Below are 16,330 nucleotides of genomic sequence, written 5' to 3'. Positions count from 1 at the left end.
TATAAAGACACCAGGAATGATGAACGAAGGGCCCACCCCACTCTGGTATGGCCTCATCTTAACGAATCCCCTCTCCAAGGACCCTATTTCCAAACAAGGTCACATTCTGAAGCACTGGGGGATCAGGACGTCAGCCTCTATTTTTGGGGGGAAACCATTCAACCTGTTGGTCAGTTTACACTCACCAAAGCTTTTTTTTTTTTTTTTTTTTGAGACGGGGTCTAGCTCTGTCACCCAGGCTGGAGTGCAGCGGTGCAATCTCAGCTCACTGTAACCTCTGCCTCCCAGGTTTAAGCAATTCTCATGCCTGAGCCTCCCAAGTAGCTGGAATTACAGGCATACACCACCATGCCTGTATTTTCAGGAGAGACGAGGTTTCACTATGATGGCCAGGCTGGTCTCGAACTCCTGACCTCAGGTGATCCGCCTGTCTTGGCCTCCCAAAGTGTGGGGATTACAGGCGTGAGCCACGGAGCCAGGCCCAGACTACGAATTTTTGCTTTTATGCTCATTGTACCAGGGATTGTTGTAAGTGCTCATGTATATTTATTGAATCGATGAATGAAGCACCGGTTGTCGAATGACCTTGAGGACTCCTGCAGGATGCTAACAAACACATTTCTCAGCTGGACTGAGCTCCATCATCATGCCATCCGGCCCACCCGAACTGCGTTCTGGCTTCATTCCTGTCTCCATGTATTCGCTTAAAGTCGTGCCGGCGTCAGGATCTCTCTCCCTACCCTCCAGGAAGCTCTTCCGTCGCATCTTCCCGGCTCCTCGAGGTAAAGGTGCGGACAGAGGGGCCCCCAAGGTGTGATTGGAAGGCTAGTGGGTTACTATGGTTACTGCATCCGCCCGGGGCGGGACATCTCCAGGACGCCCCGCCTCTAGGGGTGCGAGGTGGGCAGCTCTGGAGCGGCCCAGCGAAGGGGCGGGCAAACGAGGAGGCAAAGCGGCTTCCTCACGCTTCCACCCCAACCACGCAGTTGTCAAGGAGACAAAGCGCTTCCCTTCAGCGCTGCCTCACTCCCCTTTCTCCTAAAGAAAGGGACAGTTGCTGTCCCGGAAAAGCTGGGACACCACTCGGTACTAGCGCGCTCCCAGCATCTCCCACCTCCTCCAAGGCTCGCTACCCCTGCGCCGAGACCAGGTCCCGGGTACCACCCCAGGGACGCGCATGCGCGCGATGGAGTTTTCGCGCGTGCGCCGTTGTGGCCCCAGGGGCTAGGGGACCCGCGCAGCGCTAACCCTGCGGCTGCGCGGTTGCAGCCTGCCGGTGGGGCTCGGCGGAGCGCAGTTCTGCGCCTGCGCCCCGCTGGGGAAGGTTGAGGGCTTTGGGGCCGACTGGCGTTGGGCGCGCCTGCGCCTTGGCTTGAGGGGCGACCGGAGGCGGGGCCCAAAGAGGGGAGGGAGGGGGCGGAGGGTGGGAATAGGCCGCAGAAGCCAGAGCCCTGACCCACCGGCGACTGCGGGGACGCCGGTGAGTGACCCGTGGCCCGACTCGGTCCCCACCCTCCGCGACCCTCGCTCTTCCTGCAGTCCCCCGTAGCCTCCGCTGTCTCCTTGTGATACCGGACCCCCATTATCTCGAGCTCCCCTTAATTTGTGGCAATCCCCAGAGCCCCCACAACCCCCGCAGACCCTGATCCCTAATATTTGATCGTCTCAGCTCTTCCACTGATAGGGGAGCTTCCACTCCACCATTATTCCTGGACATACCCTCTCAGGGACCGTCTCATATCAGTCTTACAGACACCCCGTTGCCCCCTGGAGCCCCTAGAGCTCCTCCTCTGCTCCAGATTCCCCCCTTCTTGCTGTATCGCCCCTTCCGCATCTCCTCATCTTCATGCATCTAAGACCCCTAAGACACCCCTATCCTCCCTCCATTTCCTGTCCTCCCGTGCCCCCACTCTCTAACTCCTGCAGACACCTCCTCTCCTCGCACTTTTCCTCCTTTCCCTCCATCCCTCAGACCCTCCCGCAATTTCCATCAACTCTTCAGCGTGACAGCGCCACGTGAAGCCCGAGCCGAGCGCTCCGCTGGTGTCAGCTATTCTTAGGCGCTGCCGACTGCCCCAAGTGCCGACTGCCCGCCCCCCGCCCCCCGCCCTCCGCCCCCACTCCTGCCCCAGGGGCCGAGGACCTCGCGGCCCAGCGGTCTGGGCGGGGCGGCGGCGGGGGAGCGTCGAGCCCCAACCAGCCCCTTGCGTCCTTTGCCCACAGCGCCGGCGCCCCCCATGCGCCGGGCGGCCGGACGGCAGCGTCGGGGGGCGCCATGGCCTCGGCGGCGGCGGCTGGCGAAACGGAGGAAACCACCCGGCTGCGAAAGCCGCGCTTCTCGTTCGAAGAGAACCAGATCCTGATCCGCGAGGTGCGCGCCCACTACCCGCAGCTCTACGGCGCGCAGAGCCGTCGGGTGAGCGTGGCCGAGCGGCGTCGTGTGTGGGACGGCATCGCCGCCAAGATCAACGGTATCACCAGCTGGAAGCGCACGGGCCAGGAGGTGCAGAAGCGCTGGAACGACTTCAAGCGCCGCACCAAGGAGAAGCTCGCCCGCGTGCCGCACTCCACGCAGGGTGCCGGGCCCGCCGCCGAGGACGCCTTCTCCGCGGAAGAGGAAACCATTTTTGCCATCCTGGGGCCAGGTGTGGCGGGGCCAGGAGCAGGTGCTGGGGCGGAGGAGCCCCCTGCAGCCCCCTCTTCACAGCCGCCGCCCCCAAGCGCCTGCCCCCAACGCTATGTGTTGTCAGAAGATCGCAGGGAGGACCGACGTGCAGGTGAGTGTCTTCAGCATCGCCTTAGCGAGAGCAAACGCAAAGTTGGCTGCGTGCCTGCGCTGTTCCAAGCCTTTTACGTGGCTCATCCAAGACTTGCTGCAGCCTGTGAGGTGGGTGCTGTCCTCCCCACTTTATAGCGAGGGAAATTGAAACGCAGAGAAATGAAATGACTTGCCTCAGGTCCCTTAGCTAGTGACTGTCAAGAGTCAGGAATGAAACCAGACCTAGGAGGTCCACACCTGGGATGGTCAGCACAGGCAGGATTTCATGAAAGGCAATGTAGAGTAGTGACTCTGGAGGCAGACTGCCTGGGCTCCAGTCACAGCTTTGCCACTCCACTGTGTCATCGGAGTAAGTTGCTGCATCTGTAAAATGGAGATAAAAATAGTCTGCACCTCCGAGTGTTGCTGTGAAGATTAAATGAGCTGATACGGGTAAGTTGCTGAGGTCAGCACCTCCTGAACTCCCACTGTTAGTTCCTGAGAGACTCGTCACTGCGGCGAGATGCATACTATTTCACCATTTCCTAAATCAAAGACTCAGACATGTTTGGTCATTTTCCCAAGGTCATGCCTTCCATAGAGGTGGGGAGAGCTGACTACGGAGACTTCCTGCTTAGCTTCGATTCTGGATTATTTCCTCTACAGCCATTCCCTGAGCACCTGCTCTGTGCTACATAAGGCTGGAGACACATGGATGACTGAGCCAGTCCAGTAGTGGGGTGGGGAAGACAGTGATGAGTTGAGGGGACAGGGCTGGGGTGGGGGATCCTAGGGACTGTGGAAGCCCAGAAGGGGTTTCTGACTCTGGTGGGGGAGGTGGGTTGGGGGGAGTATCCAGGAGGGCTTCCTGGAGGAGGGGACATCAGAGCTGAAATGCAGAGTAAGATGAAGAGCTGGGAAAGTATTTTTGGTAGAGGAAACAGCACGTCCAATGGCTTGGAGGCAAGAAAGCTTGGCCAGTTTGGGAAACTAAAAGAAGTTGCAGGGCAGAGGGTGTAGAGGGGAAAGGTTGAATAAAATTAACATTTTGAGATGAGCTCAGAGAGGTCAGCAAAGACCAGACCATACAGCACCTTTAGGCCAAGGTGAGGAGTTTGGATTTTATCCTGACTGCTATGAGGAGCCATGGAAGGGTTGGAAGAAGGGGAGGAACATGGGCATGATCAGTCAAGACAGTCCAAGATCATGTGATTCAGAGAGGTTCATTCACCAGCACAAGGTCACGCAGCAAGTAAGTGACAGAGTCAGGACTCAAACATAAGTGTGTGTCCAACTCCCAGTCCATGGCAGTTAACCACTGGGCTAGATTGCCCAGCAGTAACAAGAGTTAATATTGACCAGAAGTTAATGAGTGTGTCAGAATTAGATTACATGTGGTGTGGATGTCAAGGTCAGGAATTTGAACTTGCTTTTTTTTTTTTTTTTTCCTTAGATGGAGTCTCCCTCTGTTGCCCAGGCTGGAGAGCAGTGGCACAATCGTGGCTCGCTACAACCTCTGCCTCCCGGCTTCAAGTGATTCTCCTGCCTCAGCCTCCTGAGTAGCTGGGATTACAGACGCCCACCACCATGCCTGGGTAGTTTTTGTATTTTTGGTAGAGACAGGATTTTACCATGTCGACCAAGCTGGTCTCGAACTCCCGATCTCAGGTGATCCGCCCTCCTCGGCCTCCCAAAGTGCTGGGATTACAGGTATGAGCCACCGTGCCCAGCCTGGATTTGCTCTTAAGCGCATTCAGGAGGCATGAAAGTCTCTTAAGCAGGAAGGTGACACAATCACGTGGGATCCTTGTTCTCAAACCTTGAATCAAACCTTGGTGTTTCCATCTGTGAGATGGCCAACTTATTTTTTCAGAAACTGTATAACCGCTTCATTGACTCATTTAACAAATAATACGGGCTGGGCGCGGTGGCTCATGCCTGTAATCCTAGCACTTTGGGAGGCTGAAATGGGTGGATCACCTGAAGTCAGGAGTTCAAGACCAGCCTGGCCATCATGGTGAAACCCCATCTTAAATAATTAATTAATTAATTAATTTTAAAAAAACAAATAATACATTGAGAACCCCTTCCAGGGCAGCTACTATCATAGGTGCAGAGAATACTGTAAAGAAAAAGACAAGATCCCCTTTCCTTATGGAGCTGACATTCTATGTAGTTGAAGAAAACAGACCACAAAGAAGTGACCCCCAAAACAGACTGTGTATACAGGAGGTGGTGAGAACTAAGAGGAGAAATAAGGCATATTCAGAGGTTGGTGAGTCACGGAAGGGGGCTGTAAGACAGGGTAGTCAGGAAGGGCTTCTCAGAGCAGGTGAAATTCAAGCAGAGGTGAGAATAGTGTGAGCCTGGCAGACACCTGGGAAAAGGGCACTCCTGCTATAGGAAACAGCACGTGTAAAGGTTCTGAGGCGGGAACATGCATAGAGCATCCTCGGTTAGAACTTTACACAGGCCTGGCACGGTGGCTCACACCTGTAATCTCAGCACTCTGTGTAGTCCCAGGTCATACACTCATTTACAAGTATGGAAACTGAGGGGCAGGTGCAGTGGCTCATGCCTGTAATCCCAGCACTTTGGGAGGCCGAGGCAGGCACATCACCTGGGGTCAGGAGTTCGAGACCAGCCTGGCCAACATGGCGAAACCCCATCTCTACTAAAAAATACAAAAATTAAGCGCAGGGCGCGGTGGCTCAAGCCTGTAATCCCAGCACTTTGGGAGGCCGAGGCGGGTGGATCACGAGGTCAAGAGATCAAGACCATCCTGGTCAACATGGTGAAACCCCATCTCTACTAAAAATACAAAAAATTAGCTGGGCATGGTGGCGCATGCCTGTAATCCCAGCTACTCAGGAGGCTGAGGCAGGAGAATTGCCTGAACCCAGGGGGCAGAGGTTGTGGTGAGCCAAGATCGCACCATTGCCCTCCAGCCTGGGTAACGAGCGAAACTCCGTCTCAAAAAAAAAAAAAAAAAATACAAAAATTAGCCAGACATGGTGGCATGTACCTGTAATCCCAGCTACTCAGAAGGGTGAAGCTGGAGAATCACTTGAACCTGGGAGGTGGAGGCTGCATGAGCTGAGATCGTGCTACTGCACTCCGGCCTGGGTGACGGAGTGAGACTCCTCAAACAAACAAACAGACAAACAAAAACAACAAGTAGGGAAAGCTGAGATCCAAAGTTTGCAAATAAATATGATTTTAACTCTTACAGTGAAGCCAGGCACAGAGGCATGTCTGTAATCCCAGCACTTTGGGAGCCTAAGGCGGGAGGATTGCTTGATCCCAGGAGTGCAAGACCAGCCTGGGCAACAAAGTGAGACCCCCATCTCTACAAAAAAATCCAAAAATTAACCAGGCATGGTGGCATGGCACCTTGGTCCCAGCTACACATGAGGTTGAGGCAGCATGAGGATCCCTTGAGCCTAGGAAGCAGAGGTTGCAGTGAGCCATGATCCTACCACTGCACTCCAACCTGGGCAACAGAGCGAGAGCCTTCCTCAAAAAAAAACAAACAGCTGGGCACGGTGGCTCACACCTGTAATCCCAGCACTTTGGTAGGCTGAGGCAGGTGGATCACCTGAGGTCAGGAGTTCCAGACCAGCCTAGGTAACCTGGTGAAACTGCATCTCTACTAAAATACAAAAATTAGCCAGGCATGGTGGTGCGTGCGTGCCTATAATCCCAGCTACTCGGGAGGCTGAGGCAGGAGAATTGTTTGAGTTTGGGAGGTAGAATTTGCAGTGAGCGGAGATCACACCATTACACTCCAGCCTGGGTGCCAAAGCTAGACTCCATCTGTAAAGAAAAAAGTAAAAAGCAAAAAAAAAACCTCTTGCAGTGGCCTGTATGACTCCTGTGAACCTGGTGGGCAAGAAGGCTGGGCTACTTCCTGTTCCTTTTTACTCAGTAGACTGGAAAAGCCACATTTCTGAGTGGCTGCAATTCCCACGTTCCTTATAAGGAAGACTTCCTACCCATGCCCACACCCCAGGCCCACAGCCCTTGCCCCAGGAGTGTTTAAGAGCATGGATTCCGCTGTGGTGGAGTGGTTCACACCTGTAATCCCAGCACTCTGGGAGACAGAGGAGGCCAAGGTAGGCAAATCCCTTGAGAACAGGAGTTCGAGACCAGCCTGGCCAACATGGTAAAACCTCATCTCTACTAAAAATACAAAAATCAGCCAGGCGTGGTGCACATGCCTATAATCCCAGCTCCTCAGGAAGCTGAGGCAGGAGTGAACCTGGGAGGTAAAAGTTACAGTGAGTCCAGATTATGCCACTGCACTCCAGCCTGGGTGACAGAGTGAGACCCTGTCTCAAAATCAAAAAGAGCATGGACTCTGGCCATGCAGTGGCTCATGCCTGTAATCCCAGCACTTTGGGAGGCCAAGGCAGGAGGATCATTTGAGGCTAGGAGTTTGAGACCAACTTGGGCAATGTAGCGAGGCCCCCATCTCTACAAAACAAACAAAAGCACGGACTCTGGAGTCAACCCGGGTTCAAATCCCTTTTCTGCACATGACACCTCTCTCTGAGCATCAAGTCACCTCATTTATAAAACGGCGCAATGATGATGATAGCGCCTACCCCATAGCATGGCTGGGAGGACTCCGTGAGATCCTGGAAGAGGGGATTTAGCCCAGGGTCTGGCTCAGTTGTTCTGTCACTGTCTGCTCTGCTTATCTCTCTCCCAGCCTCCCTACCTCCTGCTGGTGGCTGGCCCAGGGAGGCTGGACCCCAGCAGCCAGGGCAGGAGGTGGCTGGTTTGTTGGTTTGTCTTTGAGACAGGGTCTTGCTCTGTCGTCTAGGTTAGAGTTCGATCTAGTCTCACTGCAACCTCTGCCTCCAGGGTTCAAGCGATTCCCGTACCTGGAGTAGCTGGGATTACAGGCATGCACTACCACACCCAGCTAATTTTTGTATTTTGAATAGAGACAGGACTTCAGCATGTTGGCCAGGCTGGTCTCAAACTCCTGACTTCAGGTGATCCACATGCCTGGGTCTCCCAAAATGCTGGGATTACTAGCGTGAGCCATTGCGCCTAGCCTGGATGGCTGGTTTTTTGTTTTTGTTATTCTTTTTTTTTTTTCTTTTCTCTCTCTCTCTTTCTTTGGCTGGCTGTTTTTAAGAGAAGAGCGGGGTAATCTGATTTGGCCAAGGAGCGGGAGGCCAACTTCCCCAAGGAAGGAACATCCGAAAAAAACATCCAAGCTGATGCAAGAGGCAGTGTGAGCCTAGCCCAGGGAACAGCACGTGGGAAGACAGACAGAAAGAAGGAGGTGGGAGCAAGCGCTGAGGCCCCACAGCCGTGGGAAGAGGCTGGACTTTCTCCTGTGGCTGCTGGGAGCTCTGGAGCCTGAGACCCAATCAGCGCTGACTCTCTGGAAGCCCCAGTTGTTTTCTTATTAAAGAAAAAATGTTGTGCTGGACATTGTTCTAGGCACCAGGTAAACAGAAGGGAGTGATATAAAGCCGTGCCTGATGGAGCTGACATCAGGAGGCGGAGGTAGACAGCAGACGCAGAGCCATTCCATGCCAGGCGGAGATAAGAGCTAGGAGAGGAATCAGGTAGGGTTAGGGGAGAGAAAAGGAAAGGGACAGGGCAGCCTGAGCAACATGGCAAAACCCTGTCTCTACAAAAACAAAACGAAAATTAGCCAGGCATGGTGGTGCACACCTGTAGTCCCAGCTACTCAGGAGGCTGAGGTGGGAGAATCGATTGAGCCCAGGAGGCAGAGGTTGCAGTGAGCGGAGATTGCGCCACTGCACTCCTGCCTGGGTGACAGAATGAGACTCCTACTCAAAAAAAAAAAGGAAGTAGGCCCGATGTGTTTGAAGGTCAGCAAGGAGCCCACGTGGCTAGAGCTAAGTAAGCTAAGAGGGAGGGATGGGAGCTGAGGTCAGGGAGGCAGGGCCCTAGAGGCCTCAAGGATTTTGCTTTTACCCTGAGTGAGGTAGGAGCCACAGGACGGTTCAAGCATAGAAACAATATCTGACTTATGTATTTTTTTTCTTGGAACAGAGTCTTGTTCTGTCGCCAGGATGGACAGAGTGAAATGGTGTGATCTTGGCTGCCAGGTTCAAGCGATTCTCCTGCCTCAGCCTCCCAAGTAGCTGGTACTACATGCACGTGCCACCACATCTGGCTAATTGCTGTATTTTTAGTAGAGACAGGGTTTCACCATGTTGGCCAGGATGGTGTCAATCTCTTGACCTCGTGATCCATCCCCCTCGACCTCACTGACTACTGGGATTACAGATGTGAGCCACCGTGCCCAGCCTGACTTGTATTTTTTTAAATAATTATATTAGATATAATTCCCATACTATACAATCAACTCACTTAAAGTGTACAATTCGCTTGAGCCCAGGAGTTTGAGACCAGCCTAAGCAACATAGTGAGACCTCATCTCTACAAATAAATAAATAAAATTAGCCTGGCTTGGGGTTGTGCGTCTGTGGCCCCAGCAGCTCAGGAGGCTGAGATGGGAGGATCGCTAAGCTGGGGAGGTTAAGGCTGCAGTGAGCCAAGATCTCACCACTGCATTCCAGCATGGGCAACAGCGAGACTCTTGTCTCAAAAAAGTAAAAAATAAAGTATCCAAATCAATGGCTTTTAGTATATTCACTGTTGTGCACCCATCACCACAATCAATTTTAGAACATTTCCATCACTCCAGAAAGAAACCCTGCACCTCCTAGCCATCCCCAATCCCCCATCTTCCCCATCTTCCCCCAGCCCCTGGAAGCCACTCATCTGCTTTCTGTCTCTATAGATTGGCCTATTTTTTTCTTTTTGACACAGAATCTTGCTCTATTGCCCAGGCTGGAGTACAGTAGCGTGTTCTCAGCTCACTACAACCTCCACCTCCCAGGTTCAAGCAATTCTTCTGCCTCAGCCTCCTGAATAGCTGGGATTACAGGCATGAGCCACCACGCTCGGCTGATTTTCTGTATTTTTACTGGAGATGGGATTTTACCATGTTGGCCAGGCTGGTCTCAAAGTCCTGACCTCAGCTGATCTGCCTGCCTTGGCCTCCCAAAGTGCTGGGATTACAGGCATGAGCTACCGCACCCAGCCAGATTTGCCTCTTTTGGACATTTCATATAAATGGCCCCTAAGATCTGTGGTCCTCTGTGACTAGCTTGTTTGCTGTAGCCTCACTGCATTGTAATTTAATTGGACCCCCTCAGGCTGCTGGTGGAAGCAGAGAGCCGTCAGTGGGGTGGTGACTGCAGTGGTCCCGGTGGGAGATGCTGGTGGTTAGAGCAGGGGCGGGGGACCATAGAGAAAGAAGTTGGGTGTATTTAATTGGAAGGCAGAGCAGATACCGTCTGCACGCAGATGTCTTAGTAAACAAAACAGTGAAGGTGTTTAACCTGAGCAGCTGGGAGGATGGAGCATCTGCTGAGATGGGGTAGCTGAGGGAGGAGCAAGTTTGGGGAGGATCAGAAGCCCAGCTCTGAGCAAGGGAGTTTGGGGCATTTTTAGACAAACTAGAGTGCCCAGCAGGAGAGAGGAGTCTGGAGCTCAGGCGAGAGGTTCAGGCTGGGCCCAGGAAGCTGGGAGCCTATGTATGCAGACTGCATTCAAGCCCATGAGCATGAGTGAGACCCCAGGTGAGTAGAGACTGAGGAAGCCTACCAGGCTGGGGGCTGAACTGGAAAATCCTGCAGCCTTGGTTGGAGAGAGTCTCAGGGAAATGTCCCCAGTACCCAGCCACCCTTACTCTCTCCCAGGCCCCTCCCTGACCTCCTCAGGATCCAGCAGTGGGTGCAGTATCCACATAGTTCAGAGCCTTGTCAAATGTTGGCCCTTGTCTGGGCATGGTGGCTCATGCCTGCAATCCCAGAACTTTGGGAGGCTGAGCTGGGTAGATCACTTGAGGTCAGACGTTTGAGACCAGCCTGGCCAAGAAAACCCCGTCTCTTCTAAAAATACAAAAATTTAGCCAAGCAGGGTGGCATGTACCTGTAGTCCCAGCTACTTGGGGAAGCTGAGGCAGGAGAATTGTTTGAAGCCAGAAGATGGAGGTTGCAGTAAGCCGAGATCATACCCACACTACTGCACTCCAGCCTAGGCCACAAAGTGAGACTCTGTCTCAAAAAAAAAAAAAAAGTGTTGGCTCTTACTGTGGGTGAAATGGGAGCTGCCTGCCAGCAAGGGACTTCCGGGACCTGTTTTCACTAAACCTGGCACAGACTCTCTCTCCTCTGGGTACAAAGACTGGCCTGCCTTGGAGCTTCTCGTCTAAGGCATGATCTGGCTTATGTTTTAAAAGGATCGTTCTGGGGCTGAGTGCAATGGCTCATGCCTGTAATCCCAGCACTTTGGGAGGCCAAGGTGGCTGATGATGAGGTCAGGAGTTCGAGACCAGCCTGGCCAACATAATGAAACCCCATCTCAACTAAAAATACAAAAATTAGCTGGGTGTGGTGGTGGGCACCTGTAATCCCAGCTACTCCAGAGGCTGAAGCAGGAGAATTGCTTGAACCCAGGAGGTAGAGATTGCAGTGAGCCGAGATCATGCCACAGCACTCCAGCCTGGGTAACAGAGCAAGACTCTGTTCTAGGTTTGGGTAGGGGGAAGGTGAGGGAGGGAGGGGGAAAGGGGAAATCAAGGGAGCATCAAGGGTCACTCACCCCTTATCTGCATTTCTCTCTCTACAGATACATCAGCCCACAGCAAGGGGGGCTCCAGCAGCCCCGAGCCCTGGGCCCGGCCCTCCTGCAATCCTCAGGAAGGGGGCTGCCCTCGGCCCAAGGAGCGTGAGTCCCCACCCCCTTCGGCCCTGCAGCCAGTCCAGCTGCCTCGCCTGGCCTTGTCTCCACCACCCCCAGCCCCTCCACTGCCACCTCCACTGCCACTGGCCCAAGTGGCACCCTCGCCCCCAAGCCCCCCACCCCCTCCTCGGCCTCCACCCATGCTCTTGGCCCCAGACCCCTCCCTGGACTTCCTGCGAGCCCAGCAGGAGACTGCCAACGCCATCCGGGAGCTGGCTGGCACCCTTCGACAGGGACTGGCCAAACTGAGCGAGGCCCTCAGCGCCCTGCTGCCCCTTCTGCCAGGAACCCCAGTCGACTCCCTCCCCCCACCTCTGCCGCCACCCCCACCCCCAGCTCCCAGGCCTGTCCTGCCCCCTCCAGCCCCCAAAGTAGAGATCACCCCAGAGCCCGTGTCCGTGGTAGCTGCTGTGGTGGACGGGGCAGTGGTGGCAGCCAGGGGAGTGATCATTGCCCCAAGGAGCGAGGAGGGGGTGCCCCGGCCACCCTCAGCCCCACTCCCTCCACACGACTCCCCCCCACACAAGCGGAGAAAAGGTTTCCCTACACGGAAAAGGCGCGGTCGATGGAAATCTCCGTGAAATCTACTATCTACACTCCTGCCTGCACCCCCTCTCCCCAGCTTGGCGCAGTCGAGGGGGGCGACGCTCTCTGCCCATCTCAGCTGCACCCTAGCTCTCTGCTCCAGGGATGTGAGCACTCCCTGTGCTAGTTAGTGCCTGATTCTCTGGAGGGGCCTCAGCAATGGGCCCCCTCAACCCCTTTCTCTGGTACAGTGCTGTCTGCCTGGCTGCCTCCCTTAACCCTGACTTCTAAGCCATCGATTTCATGTTATTTATTATTGCCCTATGTAGGGTAGGGAGGGAACCTCTCGGGTCTGCACATAGCCCCTCCCTAACAATTCCTGTTCTTGACTTGAAGAGAATTGACCCGTGGGGGACTCCCTACCTCCCAATCCCAGACTTTGGAGGGGGTGGGAGTTGTAAGACAAATCAAAATATGGATGACAAAGGGGATATAGCCGTCTATACCCTAGGGAGAGGAGACTCCGAGTTCTGATAGGAGAGGTAGAGGTTGGGTTCTCTGCCTACCACTGCTATCTCTCTCTGACTTCTGGAGCTCAACCCCCTCCTTTCTCCCCAGTGGGGACAATATATCAATAAACTTATTTTTAATACAATTACTTGAGCCTCTGTCTGAGACGGGCCTAGGGGACCAGCACCTACACTGCCCCGCCCCCTGCACAGGCAGGCAATTGGGAGACTGGTGGTTTTCCAGCCTTTTTTTTTTTTTTAGTTTTTAAAGCCATCAAGTCTTGTGTTCACATGAAATCTTATTCCTACTCATTCTTTAGATACCAGTCTAAATGTCACCTCCAGGAGAAAGTCCGAGATTCCCTCCCCAAGGCTAGCGTGGGTTTGCCTCTTAGAGTCTCTCTCAGTGTCTGTGGTTCTTTTTCTTTTCTTTTCTTTTTGTTTTTTTGAGATAGGATCTTGCTCTGTTGCCCAGACTGGAGTGCAGTGGCACTGTCATGGCTCACTGCAACCTCGACCTCCCAGGCTCAAGCAATCCTCCTGCCTCAGCCTCCCAAGTAGCTGGGACCACAGACCTGCACCATCTGCCAGGCTAATTGTTTTATTTTTGTAGAGATGGGGTTTTCCTGTGTTGTCCAGGCTGGTCTTGGACTCCTGGGCTCAGGCAGCCCTCCTACCTTGGCTTCCCAAAGTGTTGGGACTATAAGCATGAGCCACCACACACAGCCAGGTTCTTTTTCATGGTATCTCTAAATAAACAGGACTTATCTGTTTAAGGTGCATTTGCCCCATAATGTCATGAAGGCAAGAACTGGTTCCTTTACTCTGCTGCAGGGCCAGGTAACAAAGTAGATAGTCACCATCATCATCCTGGACTCAGACTTGGCTCAAGCTGTGAGGCTGCTCCGGCCAACTGTGTAGCCATGGGCTTCTAGTGCTCTCATCTGTAAATGGGCATAAAGATGTCAGAGGTTTTCTTCCTATAATTATATTATACTTTTTTTTTTCTTTTTCTTTTTTTTTTTTTTTTGAGATTAGAGTCTTTCTCTGTTGCCAGGCTGGAGTGCAGTGGCACGATCTCGGCTCACTGCAACTCCACCTCCCGGGTCCAGGTTCAAGCAGTTTTCCTGCCTCAGCCTCCCAAGTAGCTGGGATTACAGGTGTGGGCCACCACAACCAGCTAATTTTTGTATTTTTAGTAGAGACAGGGTTTCACCATGTTGGTCAGGTTGGTCTTGAACTCCTGACCTTGTGATCCAACCACCTTGGCCTCTCTAAGTGCTGGGATTTCAGGCATGAGCCACTGCACCTGGCCAGCCCAGCCTACTTTTTAAATTTTTTTTTTTTTGAGACGGAGTTTCGCTCTTGTTACCCAGGCTGGAGTGCAATGGCGCGATCTCGGCTCACCGCAATCTCCGCCTCCTGGGTTCAGGCAATTCTCCTGCCTCAGCCTCCCGAGCAGCTGGGATTACAGGCACGCACTACCGTGCCCAGCTAATTTTTTTGTAATTTTAGTAGAGACGGGGTTTCACCATGTTGACCAAGATGGTCTCGATCTGTTGACCTCGTGATCCACCCGCCTCGGCCTCCCAAAGTGCTGGGATTACAGGCTTGAGCCACTGCGCCCGGCCCACTTTTTTAATTTTTAGAGACAAGATTTCACCATATTGGTCAGTCTGGTCTCAAACTTCTGACCTCAAGTAATCCACCCTCCGCAAGCTTCCCAAAGTGCTGGTATTACAGGCATGAGCCACCACGCCTAGCCCGGAAAGCTTTCCCTAACATACACTCCACAGCAGTTATCACAAATTTTAGTTCATCATTTTGAGTAAATTTAAGTTTAATATCTGCCTCCATCACCAGGCTGGGGCTTCTCAGTTGCAGAGCTTAAGCCTGTCTGAATCACTGCCGTGTCCCCAGCAATGCCTAGAACGGAAGAGGGGTTGAATAGCTGAATAATTGCACAGCTTAAAAACAACTTCCATTTATGGAACTTCTGTTCTGTGCCAGGCATCAAGCTAAGCATTTATATGCACGTTTCCATTCAATCTGAAGATACCCAAATAAAAACAAACTCGGGGAGGGGGGGCGGGGTTCTCCATTTTTCCCAAGAAGTTTAGAGATTTGCCCAAGGCCACAGCTGGTCAGAGGCCAGTCCAGTCCACCTGAAGGCTGAATCAGGCCAGAAGTCTTAACTCCCATTAGTGTTTAGTAAATAATGGCCCAAAGGCAATTTTAAGTGACATATGAATGCCTCTAGAATGATTCTGTAGTTTTAACTGATTTTTTTTTAAGGTAATAAATACATGAAACCCATCATTGTGGAGTACCCAGGATGAGGCAAAAGTAGATAAATCTTCTTCTTTTTTTCTGAGATAGGGTCTTGCTTTATCGCCCAGGCTGGAGTGCAGTGGCGTGATCATGGTTCACTGCAGCCTCTACCGCCAGGCTCAAGCAATCCTTCCACCTTGGCCTCATAAATCTTTTTTTTAAGAGAGAAAAGTGTTCAAATACAGGTGGTAGGCAAAATTGTGAAACTATTTTGAAATTGTGAAGTCTGGGTAACAGAATCAGAGCTGCTGCGGTTGCAGTGGGACGGGAGAGTAAGGGACAGGCAGCCCCTCACTAGACTGAAAACCAGGGTCAACTGGCACGTCAATTCAAATATTTTTAAGCACCTAACACGGACCCAGGCCTAGAAAGAGAAAGGGGCTGTTGTGGGTTAGAACCTGGAGACCCGCCTCCGCCCTTCCCCAAAGACAGCCTCGTCCCGTTCCCAAGGCCCGGGAAAGAAGACAGGAGGGTCCCCAAAGACTGATTGGGCCTCCCAGGTAGTGAGCGCTCAAGGTTGGGGAAAGGTGGTCGGGTATTTGCCCTTCCCCAGCAACTCCCTCCTCTTAGCCCCTTACTCTTCCCTCAAACTGGGGAGCAATAGAGGCTAAGGGTCCCGCAAACGCCATGCTCCGAAAGCACGCAAAGACCCCAGAAAGTTGGGGGTGGGGAGCGGGGGAGGTAGCGCGAATCTGGAAGGCCTCCCCCCAACCTCCCAGACGGCGGAAGTACGTCACTTTGTCCGCCCCGCGGCGCATTTTGGGAATTGTAGTGAAGCGGGTGGGGGGACGCCCAGCGGCCGATGGTGTAACCCTTTAGAGACCAGAGCGCGCGAGCAGAGCTAGGACAGGGTTAGAGGGCGCTCGGTCGCCCCCCTCCTTTAGCAAACTGAGGCAAAGCTCTGACTCAGGAGCCCTTAGTCCTCTCCCTCCTCTGGCTGTGGCGGGCCCCAGAGCCAGGGATTCCGGAGAAGGATGAAGTGCCAAGTGGCCACCTCCACCCCCTCCTAGTTGGCAGCTTCCTGTCCCTTCTCTGAAGCCAATCAGAGCTTCTCCGCCCCGCCCCAGAAGCTGCTGCCCTCCTAATTCGTCATTGGCCCACCTTTGCTGGGCGAGGAAACTGAGGCTCAGAGAGGGTAAGAAATTTTGCCTAAAGCTGCACCGCAAATCGAAACAGAAGTTGGAAGCCAGCAGCCTGTCCACCCACCCCCACAATTTCTGAACCCGGAGTAGCTCTGATCATTCGTATTTTGTCCTCGCCTCCCACCTTTGTGTCCCAGCTCCTCACGGCGTGCGGAACTCCGGCCCCGAGGCGAGGAGGAGTAAGGGTTGCGCGAGGAGAGGCGGCGACCCCCGCTGGCTGCCCGCCGTTCCCTTTAAGAGCAGGCCCCGGCGGGACTACG

At 53.4% G+C, this 16,330-nt stretch overlaps 1 protein-coding gene and 1 long non-coding RNA gene across 2 annotated transcripts; one reads left to right on the top strand and one right to left on the bottom strand.

Moving 5' to 3' along the window:
- Nucleotides 1-524: 524 nt before the first annotated feature.
- Nucleotides 525-16,311, bottom strand: LOC144580811 (uncharacterized). The gene is made up of 3 exons (XR_013530989.1): nt 16,195-16,311; nt 13,458-13,541; nt 525-3,142 (listed from the first exon to the last, which is right to left on the bottom strand). It is a non-coding gene; the product is annotated as an uncharacterized LOC144580811 (long non-coding RNA).
- On the top strand, nt 1,437-12,743 carry MYPOP (Myb related transcription factor, partner of profilin). The gene is made up of 3 exons (XM_002807853.7): nt 1,437-1,480; nt 2,224-2,777; nt 11,450-12,743. Exons 2-3 carry the CDS (start codon nt 2,276-2,278, stop codon nt 12,142-12,144), a joined length of 1,197 nt encoding a protein of 398 aa, XP_002807899.3. The 5' UTR covers nt 1,437-1,480; nt 2,224-2,275; the 3' UTR covers nt 12,145-12,743.
- Nucleotides 16,312-16,330: the final 19 nt, after the last annotated feature.

The sequence above is a fragment of the Callithrix jacchus genome, chromosome 22 (assembly GCF_049354715.1).
Source record: "Callithrix jacchus isolate 240 chromosome 22, calJac240_pri, whole genome shotgun sequence".
NCBI classification, from domain to species: Eukaryota; Metazoa; Chordata; class Mammalia; order Primates; family Cebidae; genus Callithrix; species Callithrix jacchus.
Note: the sequence above shows the minus strand (reverse complement) of the source record. Positions and strands in the feature narration are given on the sequence as shown.